Source organism: Ochotona princeps, chromosome 4, assembly GCF_030435755.1.
Source record: "Ochotona princeps isolate mOchPri1 chromosome 4, mOchPri1.hap1, whole genome shotgun sequence".
In the NCBI taxonomy this organism is placed as follows: domain Eukaryota; kingdom Metazoa; phylum Chordata; class Mammalia; order Lagomorpha; family Ochotonidae; genus Ochotona; species Ochotona princeps.
Genome location: NC_080835.1, coordinates 95,299,562 through 95,325,088, shown reverse-complemented (window position 1 = coordinate 95,325,088; position 25,527 = coordinate 95,299,562). Strand labels below are relative to the sequence as shown.

At 41.9% G+C, this 25,527-nt stretch overlaps 2 protein-coding genes across 5 annotated transcripts in view; both read right to left on the bottom strand.

Annotated features, from left to right (window-relative positions):
• The window catches only part of LOC101518591 (uncharacterized), a 28,920-nt gene extending 28,198 nt beyond the window's left edge, over positions 1-722 (bottom strand). For all 4 annotated transcript variants that reach the window (XM_058662542.1, XM_058662544.1, XM_058662543.1 and 1 more), the window contains exon 1: positions 619-722. In XM_058662542.1, coding sequence (XP_058518525.1) covers positions 619-660 — 42 coding nt within the window. In that variant the 5' untranslated portion in view covers positions 661-722. The remainder of the gene's footprint in view (positions 1-618) is intronic.
• Positions 660-15,794, bottom strand: LOC131480012 (rho GTPase-activating protein 20-like). Its single transcript, XM_058662325.1, has 10 exons — positions 15,653-15,794; positions 14,251-14,421; positions 10,915-11,067; positions 8,733-8,774; positions 8,046-8,130; positions 7,729-7,806; positions 5,004-5,070; positions 2,632-2,814; positions 700-773; positions 660-668 (listed from the first exon to the last, which is right to left on the bottom strand). The coding sequence occupies exons 1-10, from the start codon at positions 15,712-15,714 to the stop codon at positions 660-662; spliced, it is 924 nt and encodes a 307-aa protein (XP_058518308.1). The 5' UTR covers positions 15,715-15,794.
• Positions 15,795-25,527: the final 9,733 nt, after the last annotated feature.

Genomic DNA, 25,527 nt, shown 5'->3' with positions numbered 1-25,527 from the left:
ATACCTAACATGGAACTACATGATAAACTCCTTTCCATCTAGCATAACATGCCTAAACCTAGTAGATTGCATGGAGAAGGACAATCCAAAAATGTGACAATTCACTATGAACTATATAAACTTAAAATAAAATGGGCCAAGCTCTACGGCTCTTGTTGGCCACATTCTCCATTGAGGAAAAAAAAAAAGGATGAATATATGCCAGAGGGTACATACAAGAATTTTAATGACAAATCAAATGTCTGTGAGATATCTTGTGAAAGGCAAGGCTGAGCTATGTAGATGAAGAGGAAGAAATGAAAGGACTTCTGAAGTTAGTTCAGAGTTCAAGCAAGAGATTGAAAGGAGAGTGTGAGAGTGAGGTAAACTCACAGCGTTTCAGACCCCACAGCCATGTCTGGTTTCTCTGAGCAAGTGTGTGGAACTTCGCTGAAACCAGCGCAGCAAAGCAGAGTCTCTTCACCTTTGTGTTTGACACTAAGATTCTGCAAGATACACCATGATTGTTGTTCTCTGAAGGCTGACAAATGGTTTACTCATTTGGAAATAAAATGAGAGGAGAAAACCAATTCTCAGCATTGCTGTCCTCAGAGGGTTGTATATCAAAATGAGACGCACCGAGAGTGGGCTGGGCAGGTGTTCATCCTCAGACAGAGTCATCAGTGAGGCTGCACAGGACGATTCTGGAAAAGAAGCTGCGGGAGCAGCTCCCTGTGTCAGGTCGTTCCCTCTTCTACCAGCGTTCCACCTAAACAGCTGGCTTAGGCGTCCATCTGGGAAAGAAGGGAGATTATTAGAGGTAGAAATACGCAAGTTACATATCCTAGTTTCTACGTTTTCCATTTGACAGATGCTTATTTCCATAGTTGGAGGAAGGGAGAAATATATGTACAGAATAATAATCATAATAAGAACAGTTTGGGTTAAAAAAAAAAAAGTCTGTTCTTGGAGCCAGTTTTTTGATGAAAGGAGCTCAGCTGCCTCCTACAGAGCTGGCATCTCATATCAGAACGCAGCTTTGAGTCTTGCCTTCTCCATTCCAATGAGTTTCCCTACAAATGTGCCTGAGAATGCAATGGAGGTGGCTGAAGTCCTGGGTTCCTGCTACTCCAGTGGAAGACCTGGCTGGAGCTAAGTCTACACCAGATCTAGCCACTGCAACCATGCCACCATGTGGGGAGTGAATTAGCACACTCTCTCTCTCTCTCTCTCTCTCTCTCTCTCTCTCTCTCTCTTTCTCAACTGTTCTACTTTTGAAATAAGCATTTTTAAATAGGAAATTTTGCTGTTGACACAATACTTCTCACTAATAAGAAATTGCTGAAAAACATCTATCAAAAGAACATCAAGATGATTCAAGAAAATGGTTAACAGGAAGTTCAGAAAACCCTAACATTAGGATTCAGTCCTGGTCTAATGTGCATCTGGTCTGAAGATAAGGAAAGTCAGCTTGCTGTGAGGTCATTAGAGAGAGGCTTAGATAAACATATTTAAAGCTGCTTAGCAACAGCTTTCTCATTAACATCTTCAAAAACAATTTAGCAACCTGGTTAGTGATCTCAAAAACTTACCAACATATACTTAAACCCTACTTGTACAAAAATACACTTTAACACTGTGTAAAATAACATTATACATATGAGTGGTTTGAGAACTAAATGGCTTAATACTAAAAAAAGAAAAGATGCAGTTCAGGCTACAACCTCTCAACCCACTGGCCATGGCAATTCAGCGCCCACTGCAGTTCCACAGCCTTCTACCCTCTGTCTCCTTGAGCTTTTCCATTTGAGCTGTATCTGAGCTACACAGTAAATTGATCCCCTACTGCTCTCACATAAGAATCAGGGCAAAACCCTGGAATGGGGAAGTCATGCTCTCCCAGTCTTCAGAAGCTGCACTGTGATGCAGCATAGACTTGTGTGTACACATAGATACACGCACACAGCGCCCAGGCATCCAGACAAATGAACACAAATTCCTAGACCTCAGTTGGATTTTGACAGTAGACCTTTAGTTTCTCTAAACCTGATTCTGCCGTGTCAGAGAATAGAAAACAGAGCAAGTTGGACAACTCCCCTGGCCAAGGAAGCAGCATATTCCCAGGACTGTGGATGCATTAAAGTGGACTGGGTCAACCAACAGATCCTGGAAAAATTGACTCAACCCTGGTGCAAGCAAGCCCATAATGTCTCAGAACTATCTAAACACACAAGTAACAATATTCTAGGGATACTCTTCCCATGTTAGGGTTTCTAAGGCACCATCAAAAGATGGTCCCCCAGCCCCAGGTACTGACATAGTTTTTGCCTGCAAGGAATCATTCCCTCCCCTATTGCAGAAAGAGGAGAAAAAAAAGGAAAACTGAAACATTTGTTTCACTTACCTTCCTCCATTCCTGACCCTTTCCATCCTAACTGGAGGCCCATGTGGGTTATATCCCTCTCTCAATTATGTCAGTAATATTAGAAACATAAACCTTTTAAAATAACAATAAGCTTAATTCTGTAAAGTACTGGATTCCTCCCTCTACTGCCACCTCCTCCTCCAGGGAGAAGAGCTCTGTCAAAAATTTCTTCTCAGGAATGGAAACGTGAGCTGAGACAGGCAGCTCTTAGCAAAGATAGAACTCACCACTTCTGTTCTGGCCTTTGGCTTGGCACCTGGGCTTCAGAATGAACCAGCCACACACTTCGGAATACAATTCTTTCAGGACAGACTCCTGAGGGTTGGAAGGAGAGGTAGACTTCCCAGATGTAGGTGGCAGAGACACAGAACGAATATAGTTTCTTTGGATGGTAAAGGGGTTTTCATGCCCTGTGTAGAGAAAAAAAATGCCATATAGATTTGCTGATGGGGAAAGGGGAGATCAGGTCTTCCTGGTCATCAACGTGAGCAACACCCTGGGGCCTGAAGTTCTCCTGGAGCTTCTGGAAGGAAGAGAGCTGTCTTGTGAGTGAGCATCATGCAACCTCTTTGAGAACAAGCCACATAATGCAGTGGATCCAGCCAAGAACTTTTCAGAAAGTAAAGAGAACAAAAGTGAAAACCTGTTGCCTAGGTTACAATGCAGAGATCTCTTGGACACTTTGCACGTTCAGGTCTGCTATTCCCACCGGAAAACATACAAGTCCTCCTGATGTCTGCCTTGACACCAACTAGATTTTTACATCTCATCCAAATTATTTGGTCTCCATGATGATTGCCATCGTTGTTTTCAATCCCATCCCTCCTTTATAAGCTTCTGGGTAGAAACAGATGAGTATCGGTGACTAACACTCTGTAAATTATTGGACTTTACACATCAGGAATTGCTGTGTGTGGCACACTGTCCCCTGTGCTAGCAATCCAAAGACACTCCATTTCCACATCTCAGCTCCATGGACAGGGCAGCTCAAGAGCTGCAGGACATGGATTTCTTCAACTGTTCCTTCTCACTGCTGCCTTCTCAGAAGCCCCCTACCTAATTAGCAGAGGGAAGGATCCCAGAGCACTGTACAAAGCACTGCTTCCAGAGTGCACAAAGTCAATCCCTTCACAAAGTGCTGGTGATTGAGTAATTCTCCAAGTTCATTGCAGGGGAGGGTATTTAGCACAGCAGTGAAGTTGCCGATTTTGACACTGACTTTGGACTACCTGGGATTGATCCCTGTCCAGGGTTGCCGATTTCAGCTTTCTGGTAAAGCAGACACTGGGAAGCAGACTTGATGGGTTGATTGGGTTCTTGTCATTCAAGTGGGAGAAGCAAATTGAATTCCTGGTTTCTAGCGCCTGGCTCCTGACCCAGGCCTTCTCTAGACGTTAGTACGACTTTGTGGAGAGAGCTAGTAGTTAAGCCCTTACTCTGACTTCTGTGTGGTTTCTCTCTCCCCCTCTCTGTCTTTCTCTCATCTTCCCGCCCTTTCCTGCACCCTTTCACATCTTTCTCTTGAAAATAAATTTTTGGGGCCCGGCGGCGTGGCCTAGCGGCTAAAGTCCTCGCCTTGAACGCCCTGGGATCCCATATGGGCGCCGGTTCTAATCCCGGCAGCTCCACTTCCAATCCAGCTCCCTGCTTGTGGCCTGGGAAAGCAGTCGAGGACGGCCCAATGCATTGGGACCCTGCACCCGCGTGGGAGACCTGGAAGAGGTTCCTGGTTCCTGGCTTCAGATCGGCGTGCACCGGCCGTTGCGGTCACTTGGGGAGTGAATCATCGGACGGAAGATCTTTCTCACTGTCTCTCCTCCTCTCTGTATATCTAACTTTCCAATAAAAATAAATAAATCTTTAAAAAAAAGAAAATAAATTTATTTTAAAGTTTAAATATTCTGCGCTTTAATATGTGTTTTGTTTTTAACACAGTAAGTCTTCCCTTTCTTCCATTTGCAACTTCTCACTGTAAGTTTTATCAATGTAACTTTTCTATTTCATGGGACACTGACACTGCCTTCAGAAGAAGATTTACAGTCACTTCTTCCTTGCAGGAAAAGAAGCCTCTGTGACTACAGCACAATAAACACAATCCATCAGGATAAACAGGAGTTAATCCACACTTGAGTTTGAGAGCTTGTTAAAACATGGCAGCTAAGGGTTCACCATGAATGACGTGCTCTTAAAGCCCTTTAGAGACAGCCAATCATATATGACCGTGTCCTGGCCTACATTATCTTCCAGACTATGCTTTATGTAAACGGGCGTATTTTACTAAAATATACTCTCAGAGCATACTTGAAGAGATTTATTCTATCGATGGCAGCAAAGATGTCACCATTAAACAAAAACACCAAAACAAACAAACAAACAAACATGAATTGGACAGGTGGATTTTTCCTCAGATAAACTTAGTGATTCTTTTAATCTGAGATTGGCATATTATTTTAAGAAGAGATTGAATATTTTGATTTTTGCAGATTACTTGAGGACATCCTAAGCAGTCCTCACCTGGGGTATTGTACGTGCATGACAGCCTTTACTGCTGTCACTTTGTACCCAGTCAATCCCACTTTAGACTCTTCCAGACACTTACCACTAAGTGGTTGTGGGGCCTCTTCCTTTGCAGGAGCAACCCATAGCTGGTAATCTCTCACTGAGCCCTTGAAGAAAAGCAAAGCAGAGGTCATCACATCAGGTCCTTCTCAGTAAAACTTTTAATAATATAGGCCAGCTGTATCAAAACAGAGCAGCCACATTAGGGCAAAACAGCTTAAACATGGTGTTGGGCTCAGCATTTGGCCTAAGGATTAAGAAACCAGGTAGCCTGATTAAGAAATCAGCTAGCTCTTTTACACCCACAACAGAGCTCAGGTGTGATCCATGGCTCTCGCTCTGGACTCCAATTACCAAGTAAGGTGGAAACTGGGAGGCGGTAATTGACTACTTCTCAGCCATATAGGAGACCTAGAGTTTTTCTTTAAAAGATTGTGAAAGCCGAGTCAGAGAGAGATAGAAAGAGAGCTATTACATACAGTGGCTTCAATGCCATTGTAGGAGTAAAAGGCAAATTCAGAGGCCTAGAATTCCATCAAGATCTCCCACATGGGTAACATGCATCAAGCACTAGGACCATCTTCTACTGCTTTCCCAGGCACCTTAGCAGAAAGCCAGATTGGAAATGGAACAACCAGGATGCAAACCAGGGTTCTGATATGAGATGCTAGCATGCAGGCAGCAGCTTAACTCACAACACCACAACACTAGCCCAAGAACTAGATTAGACTCCTAATTCCAGCAATAATCCCATAACCGTTACAGGTAATAAGGCAGGAAGCCTGTAGCTGGTGACTCCCTCCTTTTTTTTAAGAGTTATTTTTATTGGACAATCAGATATACAGAGAGGAGGAGAGACACAGAGAAAGATCTTCTGTCCAATAATTCACTCCCCAGCCAGGCTCAATGTCTGGAGTTGAGCCAATCTGAGGCCAGGAGCCCACAGCCTCTTCTGGGTCTCCCACACCAGTGCAGGGTCCCTCCGCTGGGTTCCTCCACTGGGTCATCTTCCGCTGTTTTCCCAGGCTACACACAGGGAGCAAGATGGGAATCAGGGCTGCCAGAATTAGAACCCACGCCCATATGGAATCTCAGCACATGTGAGGCAAGGACTTTAGCCACTAGGCTATTGTGCCGGGCCCAGTGGCTCACTCTCCTTTTCTTAAAAAAAAAATAGATCACGGGCCCGGCGGCGTGGCCTAGCGGCTAAAGTCCTCGCCTTGAAAGCCCTGGGATCCCATATGGGCGCCGGTTCTAATCCCGGCAGCTCCACTTCCCATCCAGCTCCCTGCTTGTGGCCTGGGAAAGCAGTCGAGGATGGCCCAAAGCATTGGGACCCTGCACCCACGTGGGAGACCCGGAAGAGGTTCCAGGTCCCGGCATCAAATTGGCACGTATCGGCCCGTTGCGGCTCACTTGGGGAGTGAATCATCGGATGGAAGATCTTCCTCTCTGTCTCTCCTCCTGTCTGTATATCTGGCTTTCCAGTAACAATAAAATCTTTAAAAAAAAAATAGATCACACACGTATCTCCTCAAGCCTTGTGTTTCTCTTCACTGATTAATTGGAGGTATCAGCCATATCATTTGCAGGATCTACAATTAGAGGATATAGCTGCAGTCAAGATATTCTTTACATAAACATTTGCAAGGAATTGGGTTTAATGTAATGGATGAAGTTAGCGTCCCACATTACCATACCTAGGTTTGAGTCCAGCTCCAATCTTGACACAACATGCCAGTTTATAGCGACCTGGGAAGTGTCTCCAATGGCTCCATTATTTGGATTTCTGCTACCCACATGAGATATACGTATTGAATTACCGGCTCCTGCCTCAAGGCTTCAGTTCCAGTACATCCTTATGTGTCATGTACATCAAGGACTACACCAGTGCTTTGGACCTCTTATATTTATTTCTCTTTTTTTTCCTGTACCTGTGTCTCTCATTGTCTACATCTCTCTTTCTAATAGTATAATTTAAGATTCTTTATACTAAGAATATGTTATGGAGTGACAGAGTACTAGGTATTGAAGGGAACGAAGCAGAAAAGAAGATACATAAAGAACAAGCCAAGAGAGAAGGTTGTAATTTCTGTATTAAGGACCACATAGGCCTCTTGCTGTATACGTATATATGATATACAATAAAACCCATGTTATTAACACTGTAACACTATGCCCCAATTTCATTATCCTATGGCTTTTAGTTCATATGAAAGAAAGAAATGGGAACACAAGAATAATGTATACACAAACATTTTTCTGCTGCCTTCACATACAACTTTTATGTGTTCTGGGGTTGGGGACTATCTATATCAATACTTGTAATAGACCCTTGTATTAACATGCAAACATATGTTGCATATACACACTTGCATATGTGTGTGTGTCTGAAAACATACTTTGCTTATAGTAGCTGATAGGGGGCCCGGCACATTAGCGTAGTGGTTAAAGTTCTCGCCTTGCATGCCCAGGATCCCATATGGGCGCGGTTCTAACCCCGGCAGCCCTGCTTCCCATCCAGCTCCCTGCTTGTGGCCTGGGACAGCTGTTGAGGACGACCGAAAGCCTTGGAACCCTGCACCTGCGTGGGAGAGAAGAGCTCCTGGCTTTGGATTGACTAAGCTCCAGCCATTGCGTTCACTTGGGGAGTCAATCATCGGATGGAAGATCTTCCTCTCTGTCTCTCCTCCTCTCTGTATATCCGCCTTTCCAATAAAAATAAATAAATCTTTTTTTTTTAAAGTAGCTGTTAGGTTACTTACAGTTAATCCTAGTATTGGTAGTGATAAGTTGATGACATCATTTGTTGTGTCTAAATTGGTTACTGTTATAATTGTGGACTGTAAAGAGAAAGGATGTTTTAATTCCAAAATAAACACTACATGTGAAAATACGTTTCTGCATGCGGTCATTTTTGCAAACATTCTCTCTGTCTCCCTCTCTTGTCTCTCTCCTTTCCCTTGTTATGACTTCCCTACATCCTTATCTCCCTGAAGCTCTACCTCTCCCCTACATCTATCTCTGCCTCTGTTCTGCCCAAGTCAGGAACCCATACTTTAACTGGACAAAGCACACTTACAGTTACACCACTGTTGATATCCTCAGTGATGATTTTGATGAGGATGTTGCGTGAGTAGTCATCTTCCTTGACTGAAATGATGTTTCTATTCAAATTTAGGAATAACCCCAAATAGGCATTTAGTTATTAGTTCATTTCACATCCATCCATGTTGCAAATTTGTCAAGTATACTTGCGGTTATATATGTTAAATTATAGGATAACTCAGAAGATCAAAAGGTGAGTAGAAAAAATATACATATGAATAATTTTGGAAAACAAGACACAACCCACAGAAGCACAGATGGTGTCCTGACACATGCCTTTGGCAGCAGATTCACCACTCAAAGTATCCCTGCCTAGATAAGAGACCCTGCACCTCCCAATGCTTGAAGTCTGTGGTGGGGGAGCCGTCACCTTGAGACTCAGTGCATAACTTACACTTGTGGGATTTAACACACACAACCCACGAGCTGACACAAAGGGTGAGAGGAGCATCTAAACCTACTCAACAATAAATAAAGCATACATGGAAATGAGGAAATACTACAGACAGCACATGCGGAAGACAAGATAAAAAGTTATTTGAGTATACTCCAACAAAGTATCCGTTTTTGAAATAGGGGAATAATTTGGGATTAGAACCTTCAGAAATTTACATCCTCCTATTACAAATTAAAAATTCAAAGTATGAGTACTGGCCAATACCTTTGAAGTAGTGTGTACCATTTTTCTTTCGTCACTGAAGAACTAAGATTAGACAAATGAGAAAAAATTAAATGATAATTAGCACTGATTCTACCATGGTAAGACAATCATCATAGATAACCCAACCCTGTTAAGAACCATCAGAGATTAACACCAACAGGCACTTACTGCTGGAGGGAACTCAGGTACACAGAGCGGTCTGCTCACACATACCTGACCAACTCCACTCTGGTTCAGCAACATCTAGCAATGGTGTGGAAGAGACACGGACTTGGAGTTTAAACCCTGCCTTTAAATTTATACACTGTGCTACATGATGTAGGCTCAGTGACCATGGAACAATCTTTGAACCACTGTAAGTTTGTCTCCCAGACTGAAAACGTCATTAAATAAATCTCAAGAGAAATTTTGAAGCTTGATGTGTAATTCAAAGATGAAAAGCACTGCCCTTAACTCATAGTGAAAAGCTATGGTATTTGAATGGAATACTCTGTCCAGAAGCAAGAATATCATTTCAGAGTGGAAGAATCCATACTGTCATGTTTCTTCATACAGATTGCAGAACTGTAATATACTAAATATGTTCCAGAAAACACTTTACACACTGATCCTCTGATGAAATCAGTTCACCTACTGCTACAATTATTAATAATTAATATTGCGTCTAATGCATCACCAAAGTATTTAATATCCAACCTCCAAGTCTTTTAAATCTGAGGCATACATGGGTATATCACATACAATCAACACAGTGGTGGCATATTACAGCTGGCGTAAAATTGAACCACTGGTGCATTTGGCATATTCATCATATTGTAAAATCATTCATAATATCATGCTCCAGAATATTTTCATTATCTAAAAGTAAACCCTGTACTCATTAAGCAGCTTTTCCCATTTTCCACTATCCCCAGACTATGTACCACATGGTGACCCATTTGTCAATTAGTGAACATGGGGTTTGTTGCCAAGTATTATTGCTAACTATTGTGAACAGTATTGCTAAGAACATCTCTGCACTCTGTCTGAGGGATTTATGTGTGCACTTACCTTGGGCCCATAAGTAGAATTGCTGAATGCTACAGTCATCTTGTTTAATTCAAAGAAGTAACAGACCTTTCAGCAGGATCGTCCACATTTTCTGATTCTAGCAGCAATAGCTCCTCTACTGTGCACTTGTGCACCTTCTCAAGACATGTTTCATCAGGAGAGTACACCCCACCTCGACATTCAACATGCATATATACATGTACACCAGTTCTGATCACCCAAGCCAATTTGCAAGAGTGGTAAGGACAACAACAAATGCACTGGAACTAGATGATACAAACACCATCTGTGTGTTCATACAGCACACAACCAATGAAACATGTCAACGTAGGAGCCACATTTCACCTTCAATAAATATACTTTCTGCTGCATCATAAAACTGAGCTAATTATTTCAAAATGATTCACGAGATCTGATGGAGTGGGATGGAAGAGTGTAGAGTACTGGGATGACATCTCAACGTGTAAAATATGCATGAGATTGAGTGTGTGCTTGTTAGGAGCAGCAGGCATGTATTCCATGATCCCTGTGAACCCAACAATGCTGGGTTAGGTTGCCCAAGGTATGGAAACACAACCCCTTCCTTACAGTTCCAAAATGACTACTAGAAAACTAGCCCACAACCACGCCTCGTTGGCCTCTTTGGATGGGTGCCACTCTGCAGACAAATGCATTAATCTGCTGCACCACAACTCAGGTGACCAGGGTCTTGATAATATTATTTTGCAGAATCAAATAAACTATTTCTATAGGGATTGAATTTGGGAGTGGGGGATAATACCTGCGCCTTGAAGGAGAGGATATCAGATAGTGGATTACGAGCCTCACTCCCTTCAATTCTTGCCTGGCCCCAGAACACATACTCACCAGATAGCTCCTAGAACACCCCTGAAAAGCCACTGCTGAGAACAAATGAACTTACTCTGCTAATCCCTGCTGCTTAACAACCCCTTCATGCACGCTTTCACATGAAAACCTCTTAGGGGAAAGTACAGTGACTATTTACATGATCTGAGTAAAGAAGCTTGGGCAGAGATTTAATGACAGTTTTCCAGCTACTCCGGAAAAACAAAATTGACTTTGTCCTTCTATGCATATCAAAGTAACTAGAAGACCAAGTTGTGGTACTTACTTGAAGGTGGCCACAAAGTTCAACATGGGCCAACCTATAAAGAAAGATCTCTTGTCACAGGCATTGCACTTCCCCTGGGGGTCCACTCCATCTTCAGACATCCATAGGTTGCTCACTGGTACTTTACATTTTGTAATAAAACACGCTTTGTAACTGGGGAGGATAATCAAGCAAAATCTCTGTTAGTTTGTTTCTTAAGGAACTTAATAAACTTTCAGCAGCTAAGCTCCTGAGGAAATCCCAGGGGCAGGGGACAACCAATAGCTACCAAAGGACTGCTCTTTTAAAGACACCAATTTTTAAGAGACACTCATTCTTTCATTACCTATGTCTTATTTACTTTAAAAAGTACTTGAGAGGTTGAACAAAGATTTAAAATCGCCTTCATGAAAACACAAACACTTAAACCCTGTTTGTTTTTGTATACCAACTGAAATTCACTTTTTCTGACAAAATGTATACCTGTCAACTACTTATTAAACTTGACTCGATGGCAAAAGGTCACACTATAAAGTGATCAACTTTCCACCCAGAACCCGAGGGTGGGCTGAGATCTGATGTAACCTACAGTCACCCACTTTCCTTCCCGTGGTGTATGGAACAAATGCTGCCCTCGGTGTGGATGACTGATCTGAACAAAAATGGAATCAAGGCATGGCACACAATGCTCCTTTTTGAGGGTGAAGCACTACCAGAAAGAAATGTTTGCTCACAGAGGAAGATATTACTTTATGGAATATGTTATTTTCTAACAAAGACTGTTGAAAATGTTATTATGAATGCTGAATGTTTTTTCTGCCTCAAAAGCCTGGGGTTTATATATCAAATTCAAATACCGTTAATTGCTTGTAATTCCTAGTGTTCATAATAATGTATAACATGTACGAAAGCAATATTTTAGAAGTGAATCAAGTCTTATAGGACACCATTAATTACATTAATGTAGTTGATCATCCTATCATGAATGTGTGTGCGCATGCACAGCACTGCCTTAAATGAAATGTGCACTCAATAGCAAATGTTGCACAACGTGTGGTGATAATAGGCCTACTAAAGCAAAAATTCCGTTCTTGAAGATAGGAAACTTGCAACAGAAACAGAGCAGTGTCATCTTGGGTGTGTTTTAACAGCAATCTGTGGGGGACGGAAGTACCCTTCAAGCCTAGCTAGTCCCTTCCTTTTCTTTTTTTTTTTTTTTAGCATTTACTTACTTTTATTGAAAAGCAAGATTTATAGAGAAAGAGAAAGATTTGCCATCCACTGGTTCACTCCCTAAATGGCCCCCAAAAGCCAGAGCTGTTGATATAGCTATACATATTAAGAAGTATTTACTCTATTAGATTTTAGGGTGTGTATAGTAGTTGGGGAGAAAGACTGACTTTTCCACTGCCTTCCAAGGAGAAGCAGGCACATTTTAATAATTTGGCAGAATTATTTAAAGATTTATTTATTTTTATTGGAAAGGCAGATTTACAGAGAGAAGGGAATACAGAGAGAAAGATTTTTCCAACCGCTGATTCAATCCCCAAGTGGCCACAACAGCAGGAAGGACCAAACCAATCCAAATCCAGGAGCCAGGAATTACTTTTCGATCTCCCATGTGGGTACAGCGTCCCAAGTCTTTTGGCCATCCTCCACCACTTTCCCAGGCATAAGCACGGAGCTGGATGGGAAGTGGAACAGCCAGGACATGAACCAGCCAACATGTGGAATCCAGGCAGGGAGTCAGCAGCAACATAGATTGGGGGAAAACTGTGCTTTTAATGATTCCAAACATTGACCCCAGAGGGGCTGGCACTGTGCTTTAGTGAATTCAGCCACCACCTGCAAAGCCAGCATATCATAAGGGTGCTGATTCGTGTCCCTGGCTGCTCCATTTCTAATCCAACATCCTGGTGATGACCTAGCAAAAGCATCAAAAGAGGAAGCATGTGTTTGGGCCATTGTTGCCTGCTTGGGAGAGAGGGAAGCTCCAGGTTCCTGGATTCAGCCTGCTATAGACCTGGTCACTGCAGTCACCAGGGCAGCGATCCAGTGGAGAAAAGATCTCTCTCTCTCTCTCTCTCTCTCTCTCTCTCTCAGCTAAGACTTTCAAAAATTTAAATTTTTTTAATGAAAACAAAAACTAACACTGCACTAACCACTAACAGGAAGTACGAGACATTCTTAACACAGTACCTCATCAGGGCCTGACCCATCACATCTATTACTTTCGTCACAAAGATGAAAGTATTTTTTACAAAATTTGGTCTGAGAGAGGGCAGGAAATAATAGAGCAACAAGAAAGATGGTTTTCTGTACATTGACTGGAAAGCTTATTGATGTTATCCTGCTTGTTGAAATAGTCTTTGTCTTTTATAACATCTAATGAGTCAGGGAAACACAAGTCAATCAGGTCAACAACTAGCCAGGCCAGTTCATCCCCTTCTACTCCTTGCCTGCAAACAGGTGTGAACAAATCATCATTTTGCACACTGCGTATTAGTCGCATTGCTGTTCAGGGTTGAAAGGAAAAACAGTTACTTCCCATTACCTGCAGGTTACATTCTAAATCTGCCTGCTGCGTCTTTTACTTTCATTGGCACGCCCAAGGTGAAGAGGCCCTTGGTGCTGCTGATGGGAGCTACTGCTTCCCCTACCAAGTCTCCCTACCAAGTCTCCCCTACCAAGTTCTCTGCACTCTAATCAGCTCTTTCCCAAAGTGTGCTAGAATTGATTCCCTATTAGGGTCTTTTCCTTAGTGAAATATGTGTAAGAGCAGTATTCCTTCCTAGGGCTTGTCAGGATCCTTTATGTCCAGATTCTTGGGCACTTGCTCGGTATCATACGCAATGTCAGGCTGAATTGCAGTGGGGTCCAGGGACATAGCCTTCCTAAAGGTTCAAGCTACGCCTCATATTAGGCCTGCTGATACGCAGCCAGGAAGCTTGGAGTACCCTGCCTAGAATTGGTGGCTGATTCCAATCTCATGGTTAAAGTTTGCAATATTGTCATCTCAGAGAGCCCCTCTATGGTGAACCTTCTCTGACACTATACCTTACTCTTCTCCACACGGCCCCTATCCATCCTACTATCAGGAGGATTAATCTTAGTCTTTTTATCTTAATTGTCTGTGAGCCTCAAGCAGAATAGACTTTGTCTGACCCATTCTTGATTGTATTCTCTAAGTCACAGCACATGGAATAGGACCTTCATAATATTTATCTGATAAAATTGAGAAACAAAATATTTGCATGAAGCACAAGTAAAAGCGCTCTTTTTACAGTGAGAGTTCCGGAAAATGAAATTACGTTTGTGAGACAATAAAGATTGAGAAACCATATAACATATACATACTTGGAATTAGATAGAAGTAAAGTGTTGCTATATAAGAAGATCTGATATTTCTTCCTCTTCTGGCCACTTTTAAGTGTCACCGGGCCATGGATCATTAATGGAAGGGCAACACCTTCCAGCAATGTGACTTTCTCAATGGAGACGTTCACCGCAGCAGCCGAGCTATTCTTACTGTGTATCGAACACCCAAAACAAATAGTCACAATCAAACACAGGCTAGAACTTTATACAAGATTTTTGTGCTAACACTGCTAAGATGGGGGTGTTTCACCATCATAAACAGGACTATACAGCTGTAAGTTGAACAGGATTATAGTTTTCAAAGATACCAAAGAGAGGTGAGCACTTGGAAACTTCGATGGATAATAAACCATCAGAGGCAGCACCATACCCAAAGGCCAGTAAGCCCTTAGAGACAGGGGAAACAAACAAAGCAGCTTCTGCATTGAGAGGCCATGGGAAAGGGGCAAGAGCTGGGAGGAAGACCAAACGCTGCCAGTGTGACAAGGGAGCAGTCTGTCACACCCACTGTTATCGAGGACTGGACATACAGTTACTTAGGGTTGATCACTGGGCTTAGTAACGTGAAGGTCACCAGTGACCCTGCAATAAACAAGTTGACAAAATGGAGGGGTGTAGTTCTTGAGACCGTGCTAGACAGTATGGCCATCACAAAGATCTTTATGCTCTAATCCCTGCAATCTATGAATATGCCACATGGCAGAAAGACATGGTGCAGATATAACGGACATCAGGAATATTAATACAGGCAGATTGTACTAGCGGGTCCAAGCAAATCACATGATCGTCACATGAATAAGTCAGAGAGATGCACACCACAGGTTAATAAAAAAATTGAGTAATTATAATTAAATTCCATGTTAATTTGAAACCTTATATAATAAGGGGCCTGGTACGTTGAATGCCTTCTGACCTAAATCAGTATTCACATTTTGAGGAGAAAGTGCTAAAGAGCATTAAATAATACTGGAATCATCCAAAGTCTTTAGACACCAGACCATGCTCAGACATCAGATGGAAAATTTATAAACATGTTCCGATAGGTCTCTGTAGACATAACTGGTAACAAAAGAAAACTAGAATGAAAAAAAAATGGAAATGTTCTTCATAAATAAGACAGCCTTTGTAGAGACCTACAGGAAACTGTTTCCCTTGGAGCCAAGAGAGTACCTCCCCTGAGCACACAAATCTGCTCTCTTAAGCTCAACAGCAAAAAACACAAGGAACAAGAGTAGCTCTTCATGAAATCTGTGGTGAAATTACACATTCCTATGTTTCAGAGAACAGCCTAGAATAATTCTTGAGACTACCAGGTGGATGGGATGATCGGCAACAGCAAATGAACTGGTATATAAAACAACGTAATATAACAAATGAGTACCTGGTGCAGGGAACTTTGGGACGCTGTCCAACAAGGTTGGAGCACCTTTGAGTTGACAACATCTCTTTTTTTTTTCTCAATTCTCACCACTAAAAAGCAGTCCTGTCTGTAGCAGTTGCTAGAGCACTGTGGACTAATCCACGAAGACCAAAATTCCACAGCAGCCAGGGCCACTCACCATTATGATGTCATGACTCTAAGCCTCATGCCATAACTGACAAACTCACCAACTGACAAACTGACTTACTTGACTTGAATTTATATTTCAATCCTTCAAAATTAGCCTGACATCTTTGTTGATCTATATACAACTGTAAGAAATAATACAAAGATACCAACTGTCTTTCACCTACTTCCCCACGTGGCAGTATCTCCTCCTAAAATTACAGTTCCGTGTAATTATGCCATATTACTATAAAATTATGTAGTATAGCATAATACCAATACCATATACAATGTTATAACATTACCTTTCATTCCTTTCTATGATTTGTTTATTTGTATAACTCAAAGGCAGGTGACAGAGAGGGAAAGAGAAATCTTTCACCCACTGGTCCGATCCCCAAATGTCTACCACAGCTGGGGCTGAGCTTGGGCCGAGCCAGACCAGAGCCAGGTCAAAGCCAGGAGCTACAAGCTCCATCCTGAGCTCCCACATGGATGGTAATGGCCCAGGTACTTGTACCATCATCCACTGCCTGCCCAAGTGCACTAGCAGAAAGCTGGGTGAGAAAGGGAGCAGCAGGGATTCAAAAGCGCTCTCTGATGTAGGATGCTGGCATCATGAGCAGCGCCTTAGCATATATACCACAATGCCAGTCTCCCTCTTTTCTGGTTTCCATTTGTTTCTGTAGAAACACCCAAGACTGGGTAATGTGTAAGATAAAGGATATTTATGTGTCCTAAGTTGGGGAGGCTGAAATTTCAAGATCAGGCTCTCTTCCTGGACGGTAGACAACTTCTTGCTCTATCTTTACAAAGAGAGAGAAAAGATGAAGGCTTCAACATGGGGGAGTTGAGGAGATACAATTCGCCCCACGGAGGAGTTGAGAAGACACAACCCACCCCAAGGTAGTCTGTCTTCACTTATCGCACTGACTCTGACTTTTCCACCCTAAATGCCAATAGAGAAGGTAACGGTGTATTGCCACAACAATACCAATATTTCAGTGCATAACAGCACAATATAAAGATATTTTCCTTATTCTGTTTTTCCCTTAAAATGTTAAATGAATGTTGAAATGTTCGTAAGAAAAAAAAGATGTTGTGATGATAATGGCAGGAGGTCTGGGATTTAACTTTCTGGTTTTGAGTCAATTTTCATTATTTATTAACTATGGGACACTATGAAAATCAGTTGTTCTATTAAAATCGCAGCTTCCTTTAGGAAGCAGGAAGACCACCTTGCAAACCAGCAAATGGTATCATGGATGATCCTCCACAGCCAAAGAGAATAAAGAACATCTGGAAAACATCAAATCCACTGAGCAATGACAAGGTGTCAAACTCAGACTACAGACATCATCACATTTCCTAAGCTACATAGTGTGAGATGGGGAGGGGTGGGAGAACCCAAGTATCTATGTAACTGTGTCACATAATACAATGTAATTAATGAAGTTAAATAATAAATAATTAAATAAAAAAAATAAATAAATAATAATAATAATAATAAAAAAAGAGTCTTTGTTTCCATGTCACAGACTGTAAAATGATGCTTAGCTGGGCTGAACGCTGGGAGACGCATGACTAGCAGTTTGTAGTCAGCAGTGTTGGATTGCTGGCTCACAGTTACTCCACAGCTGAGCATGTCCTCCCACCCCCAGGGCAGGATGGGATGGGACGGGGTGATGGTGCTGGGGACGGGGAGGGGGACAATACTCATCTATGTGAAAGCTTATTCTGTCCAGGCAGGCTGCAGTGTTGTGTATCTGACACCCATCTGAGGATTCATCGCTGTCTGCATCTGGATATGATGCTCTTTCCTTCCTCTTGGGGGCTGAATCTGGACCCCTTAGCCTCTGTGGGGAGCTTAGTGCCAGCTCTCAGCAAATTGTTACTGAAAGACACACACATAATTGGCAGCGGGTAATTTAGACTCAGGAAATAGAGATTCACCAGGCATACTTCTTTTCATTTTTAGTTATTTATATAAAGGGAACAGATCTCAAGTATTTCATATGTACATTTTTAAGTACATGATGACAGTTCCCAACCTCCTTCTTCCTTCCTTTTTAGTGACTATGCACTTGTACTGGTGGGATGGACTGGCCTTCCTTGAGACTGAAAGTGGCAGGTTCCAATGCCGGAAACTTTAAGTTGTGCACTGTGCCCTGTGGTTGATAAGGGCCATGGCAAATGAGATCATACTCTCACCCAATTCTGGTATATCTTAATTTTACCCATGACAACTTTTACAGTGAAACTGCAGTACCTTTCTGACTAGTAACTCTTGGAGAGCTAAGCCAAGTAGAGGTTTGAACTCAATGTATTTCAAAGAAACCAAAGCAGTCATGACCAATCCTGGGAAACACAACCTAGGTTACAGTGGCAGTCATGAGATTCCTGCCATGCAAGGAAGATCCTCTACCTGAAACTGAGCCACTGGTGTGAACTGGGAATAAAGGAATTGCAGGGAAGGAAAGCCTGGGACACTCTGATGTTATTTATCTGGTCTGTACCATTGTTTCAGAGTCTGCTCATCTGTTTTGGACAACACGGCTGGAAGTAATAAGTGATAAGTACTAGAAAAGGGGATGACCTCTCAGTTCCGATTGCTGCATGGAGTCCTGTGTGACATGTTGCCAGAGTCCCCTGTGAGCTGGAAGCCAAACGCCCATCAGCCCTCTCAGGTGGCAGGACTTTGACAGGGAAAAGACCACAGGCTGGGAGTGTGCAAACTCCCCCAGGAGGAACTGCCTATCCTGGCTCACTTCTCAATGCTCATGGAGTCTTGAGGGTGACAATATGTGTAATATCCTGTCTGGAGGCTACCTCAGATCGCTTATGCACTGCTGATGGAATTCTGCAATCAGGCAGTATTAAGCAGAGTAAGCAGCTCGCCATAACAGTGAATACTGCTGACTTCCAAAGGTGTAGCAATTTAGAAAGAGCTCTAAACATATGATTTTAGAAAGTATAAATCATAACATTTGAAATAAACGGACAATGTTTTATTCTACAGTTGTTGCCACATAAATTTTATTATATAGTCACTTTAAGCTTGACAAAAAATATCTCATATATGTTTAATACACATGAATAACATGTTAGTATTTACAAGTTAAACCGAAAAGTTAGTTCCTCCTAGTCTCTGTGTCAGAAGCTGCTGGAAGCAATGGGTTAACTTCCTCGGCTGGTGACAGAAGCAGGAGTTCATCTTAACTTTAAACAACAGCACAACTGATGTGCCTGTGCAGCCTACAATTGAACTTCCTCACAAAAGCAGGAGAGATAAAATGAAATAATTCACATAAGTGAGCTGGTGAACAAAAGATGCTAAGTGATTCTGATCCAATGTGTTAATCGATTTGAACCCAGAAATAGCCATGTGAACTTGCAATCATACAAGCTGAATATCGAAGCCCGAAGAACTTCATCTTGATTTGAACACTACAGCATTAGTGACATCTGGTGGAATACTTAGGAGTTACAATGGAGTATTACCCTGTTATTCTGATCTTCATGATTAGTAAATTTAAGAAAAATTTACCGCTAATATTATGGTTTTTTTATGACTAAAAAAATTTTTTGAGGAAAAGTGTATTTCCAGAGATGGCCAACTGCTGGCATACATACAGAGCAATCACGATGGCAGAGTCACTAAGGGGTGGCTGGCAGCTGTTTATACAGCGTAAGCCAGATGAGAGCCAGAACAGGGGCAGTAATGAGCTTTTCAAAAAGCTGGCTTCCTCTCTGCAGACCAAGTAACAGGAAAGGAATACAGAGGGTGGTGTGGAGAGTAACACAGGGCATGTGTCTGAGCTGGTCTTTGTTAAGTAGGGCGTCGAATCCTTGGGGGAATCTGGTCATTGAGTCGGGGAGTTACAATGGCCGAGGAACTAAGAGGATCATTGCTGGTGTCCCTGTTCTGTCAATCCTGGCTCTGGGTATAGATAGGGAGATGGGGCATTGGTTTCTTTCCGGCTACTTCCTGCAGATAAGGGATGTTAATGTGGGTGCGGGTATCTATCTTCTGGATTGAACAGATTGAAGAAGAGCAGCCTTGTGTTGTCCCTTCGTGGTGGCTGGAATACGGCACAAATGGCTCCTCTGTTTTTAAAATACATCAATTCTACATGGTAGGAATAAAAGCACTATGATTATAAGGGTAAAATAGGATAATAAAGGCATTATCCGTGGCCAAATTGAGGCAGGGTTATTTGGGGGACACTAACATTTTGTTAGTGTGTTTTTTATATCATCAATCCCTTTTCTTACTACACCTAATTGTGTAAAAGTGGCACTCTTCATCCAAAAAGAGGCAAAAATCTCTCTTTCAGAGGTGAGGAGGTCTCATCCCAGTGGTTTAGAAGCACCACGGCCACCTGATCCTGGAGACGAGACGATTGCTGTTCTAGGTAGTTTATGTCTTCCGTTACTGAGGAATGGATAAGTCTGATTGTATTTGCCTTGCCTGCTGAAATTGCCCCTCTGACCACTCCCACCAGGACACAATAAGATCAGCAAGGTGGTAAGAACAAAATCTTGATCCAGTGTGTTAGAAGGATGAATTAAAAAACAACAACAAAAAAAAAAAGATGGGGGTCAAATGACAAAGGGGAAATAGGAAAGTCAAGAGCAGCAGTCCCTGCCCAGTTAGTGGGAAGGCAGATGGATGCTGCCTGCCCCGAAGAACGCTCCTGTTTGCTGGCAAGGAGCTGTGGAAAGGAGTTAGTCTAATCTGCTTCTTGTCTCAGGTTCGCACATTAGCCCTCTGCTTATGGAAGCCCTGGCTGTTGTCAGGGGTTAGGGAGGTGACTGCTCTGGCTTCTTCAAGCTGAAAAGGGTTGCCCAGGCCTGTGTTCAAGCCAGGGCTTCAGTGGAAGGTGACCACTTCAGGGGGCCAAAGTGACAGCTAGAGAAATTATTTGCATCTGAGGTTTCATGCTCGTGGCCACCTAGAATCCCACAGCTTCAAGACCAGAGGAAACAGAGTTAGCAAGCAGATTAAATCCACAGGATACAAAATAAAGGACTAAGTGTTAGAGGACCTAAGAGAGCAGTGAAAGTTTTCCTACTTCAGGTCAAAAAGAAATGAATGGAAAAGATTTAAACAGGGATCAGGAAAAAAAATGCCATGCTATGAGCATAATGGCTTTTTTAAAAATGCATAGCAGCAGGTCAGTACTATGGCACAGCAGTAAGCCACCCCTTGAGGTCAACATCCATGTCAAAGTCCAGTTATAGTCCCCGCTGCTGGTTTACTGTGACATAAAACTCTTAAAAATATTTTGTGTTTTGGGCCCGGCACTGTAGCCTAGTGGCTAAAGTGCTCGCTTTGCACGCACCAGGATCCAATATGGGCACCAGTTCTAATCCCAGCAGCTCTGTTTCCCATCCAGATCTCTGCTTGTGACCTAGGAAAGCGTCGAGGATGGCTCAAAGCCTTGAGACTCTGTGCTAGTGTGGGAGACGTGGAAGGGACTCCGGGATCCTGGCTTCAAATCAATGCAGCTCCAACTGTTGAGGCAGCTTAGGGAATGAATCAAGCGATGGAAGATCTTCCTCTCTGTCTCTCCTCCTCTCTATATATTTGACTTTCCAATAAAAATAAAATAAATCTTTAAAAAGAAATTTGTGTTTTAGAAAAATCAAGCTTTGCATGACAATGATGAGCTAGAGTTAAATGGCTTTGCTTTAAAATATTTAGTGTGATGTTCTTATAGCCACATGGTGGTGAGAATAAATTGTTACAAAGGATTTCTTGTGCCTAATAGATGGTAGAGCTTGAAAATAAAAAGTTTAGTAAGTTTTGAGAAAGTTTCAGTCTAATGGATGGGCTGTAAATATATCCCCTTCATCCCCTAGCAATACATTTAAAGGATCATTTAAAAATAACGGATGTTGCTTGGACTTAGTTCAGTCTAGCAAATGTAATATTTTGCACTTTGCTACCCTTATGGCCAAGTCTTGTGACAAAACCAAACCTCCATTGCCTTGGGGAACACATTTGTCCCTTTTATCATCACGACCAACAGAAGCCAAACTCTGCAGATGCTCATATCCTTTGTGCAAAATGATGATGCATGTATTTATATAATCTAAGTGATATGCAAGTACCTGTTACTGTTTATTTGGGGAGTACAATATTTGGGGAGGTGCAATAATTTATACAGGGACTTCTCTTTGTCGATCATTTTTGAGCCATAGTCAGTTAGACTTGGACTTGCAGAAAGTCCAGATGCAGAGGATAACTGTACACTGTGCTCACGGCGATGAGAAGGGCATGCACTTGTCTTAGGAACGTGGCCTAATGGACCAGGGAGTGGTAAAACACTGTGATGCTCATGCAGCCACACGGTGGTCACACAAATTATTGTAAAACAAAACCATTTAACTCTATCTCATTGTTGTCATACAAACTTTTTCAATGAAGAAAAACCTTACAACTGTTTGACAAAGCATTGGATTATTAGTACTTTCAGCCTCAAAACAGAGTCTGCATCATCAGACTTGGGTCAAATGACTTCACCCAAATGCTTAATTTGAAGAAAGTAGTTAACATTGCAACAGAATGTTTCCCATCCATAATCATCACCTTGAAAGCAATTGGCGTTAAAATGCTGACAAAGGGACCTGGCGTGGTAGCCTATTGATTAAAGTCCTCACCATGCGTGGCCTAGCGGCTAAAGTCCTTGCCTTCAACGCCCCGGGATCCCATATGGGCGCCGGTTCTAATCCTGGCAGCTCCACTTCCCATCCAGCTTCCTGCTCGTGGCCTGGGAAGGTGGTCAGGGATGGCCCAGGGCCTTGGGGCCCTGTATCCGTGTGGGAGAGTTAGAAAAAGCTCCAGGCTCCTGACTTTGGTTCAGCTCAGCACCAACCGTTGCAATCACCTGGAGAGTGAAACAGCAGATGGAGGACCTTCTCTGTCTCCCCTTCTCTCTGTATATCTGACTTTCCAGGAAAAATAAATAAATCTTTTTAAAAAATGAGGACAAACTCTGTTGGCTTCTTCTCAATTATGGGCAATCAATTCATGATGTCAGCACTGCGATAAATCCGACAAGTACCCTCGAAATGGAACAGTTATGTACAGCTCATTAAAGTATAAAGGTATTTTTCTCCATCTAAAAATTAACCAATGAAAAAGAAAACATGCCACTTTCACTTGACTTGGTTTCAGGAAAATTATATGTGTGAGGAACTGTGACATTATTTTCCCCAGCTCATCATCAGCCACTGACGAGAATTTCTAAGACAGTCAAGCCACATACATCGCAGGTGGTAGTCGTCGGTGAATGAACCTGGAGTTTTCATAATGTTTTCATAATGAACAGTGGCCCCAACTCTTCCCATGCTTCAGTTACAATACAATCAGCACACATGAGTAGACTTAATGGACTTTCACTGGGGATAAGATCATTAAAGCCCAATACTATCCAAAGGGAAAACAGCCTGCTTGTCTTTCACAATGAAACATTTTGAACTACATACATACTGCTAAAAATGAGACGTTACCCTTGCCTCTGGTCACCAATTTATTTCCCTCAACAGAAACTTATTTTACTACAGAAAATATTACGCTCTTCTATTTTGTCTTATAAGAAAATTCAAGCTATTGTCAAAAGAGAAAATATTAAACTATTTGCAATGAGCATGCAGTCACACAAGAAATTGCCAGCCAATATACTTGCAAAGAGGGAATTTCAACTGAACTTGAACTATGGTTATGCAACAAGGTGGAGGAACCCACCATGGGGGGAGGGTGGGAGAATCCCAGATTCTATGTAATTACAACACAATGTAATTAATGAATAAATTTAATAAAAAAAGAAAAAAAAATTGCCAGCCAGCCACAGAAGAGTTAATGTCTTGATTCTGGTGCTGCTGTGTTCCAGATACGCAAACACATCATATAGTAGGGATTTGGCAAATATTTTAGGAACGACTTAAGCAAGGTTGGCAAGAAAGTCACAATTATAGCTCCATCATGTTAAACACAACAATGTGCAGAAAAAAAAAGGCAGAGAACTAAATTATTACAACAGGTATTTAGGACATGAAATACTTCAACTTGGTCGTCACTTCCAAATTTTCTGGAATACACCTATTTCAATTGTGCACCATATCCTCTTCCTTTCATTTATACTACATGCCACCCTAGTATAAATTTTTTATACAAAGCTAATTGAGAAAACCTTGAATACAGGATGATTCATCAAGTAGCAGTTAAGTGGGATCTTATATGAGAAGAAATCTATAACAATGGCAAAAAAACCATCAGTGTTGCTGTGATCTGTCTGATTACAGAATTAATTCCATCCTGGCTAAATTTCTAGAACAATTCTCTGGGAGCACAATCAAGAAATAAAAAAAATTCAGTTTGAATTTTTCAAAGATTATTTTTTAATTTTGAATTATTCTAGAATATTTGCACGTTTTTAAGGAGCAAAATGCACATTTTCAACACAGAAATGTGTACATCTGTGTATACTGTCATAAATATCTATGTTCAAAGTCACTGCTTTAAATGAAAGACATTTAAAACATTCTAACTATGTAAACTGATATTATGCTAAACAAAGGAAGAAAAACTCCTTTCCGTTGGAAACTGAAGATACTGCAGGTAATATCCCTTAGAAACAAATGGATTTCATTTTGTTCTAATTCCATATAAGTAGAATCCATGTGACAACCAAATGAAGCCGAGAAAAACTTAATCAAAGTTGGAATACTTTAGCAAGTACTTTGCTGGCATTCTTCACACTCTCTTCACACTCAGTTCCAAACTGCCATCCTTCACTCCCTTCAATGTCTGAGATGAGATGACACCCACCAGTTCCTGAGCTAAACAGTTGATAACCAGTCTGCAACACCTAACAAGGCAGCTTTGGGTTCTCTGCATTGCCAAACCACTTCTTTTCAGGTCCCACTTTCCTTCCTCTGCAAATTCCTACCACAGTTATTTTACAGTTTCTCTGAAAGGCAAGAAAGCTTGCACCATCAGTAGTCAAGCTCCCTTTCTCAAATTATCAGTATTTGTACCACAAAAACTCCTGCACAATGAGAAGAGAGTAGTAAACATCCAAACTTTAAAGAACATGAGCAGGTTGCTCTTGAATTTTCCCCCGTAACAAATGTGACAGTCCATCCAATGGCTGTCACGAAAGAAAGATGCATGGGCCAATGGCAGAGAACTTAAGAACCCATGCCCTTCCAGAGAACAGGGAACACTTAACATTTGCTACAATATTAACATTAGACAGGGAAGAATGTACAGACTCTAAATACTCAAAGGGCAACATGTGACCAGAGGACTAAAAAATAGCTAGTACAGCTGCAAAAAGAAGTGAACAGGGCAAATCTGGCAAAAAAAAAAAAAAAAAAGTGAGAGCACACAACAAAGCGGTCTGGATGGAATTAGAGGAATGACGTCTCACGAACCAGTGAATGCAGTGCTCTAAAGTAGGGTGTAACATAACTAGACACACAGTTCATCGCAACAATTCTGACTGTGACACAGAACATTGATGGAAGGATCCAGGGCTTGTTTAGAACACCACTTAACGAGCAACCCAGACAAGAGATGCTCAAAACTCCTAGGAAATGAGACTCACAGGAATGAAGAAGACAGGCTCAAGAGGTTTCAAGGTTACAACGATGAAGTTTCCTGGATTTGTCATGGGAAATAAGGGCAAAAAGTGATTCAT

Bases quoted from the DNA above. Each gene is read 5' to 3' on its own strand.
- LOC131480012 (XM_058662325.1), bottom strand. From the start codon at position 15,714: ATGTTGTCAACTCAAAGGTGCTCCAACCTTGTTGGACAGCGTCCCAAA. The intron at 14,422-15,652 runs GTACTCATTTGT...TTCGATACACAG, and splicing joins CCCAAAGTTCCCTGCACCAG to TAAGAATAGCTCGGCTGCTG. The intron at 8,131-8,732 runs GTATTGGCCAGT...AAATTTGAATAG, and splicing joins TGGTACACACTACTTCAAAG to AAACATCATTTCAGTCAAGG.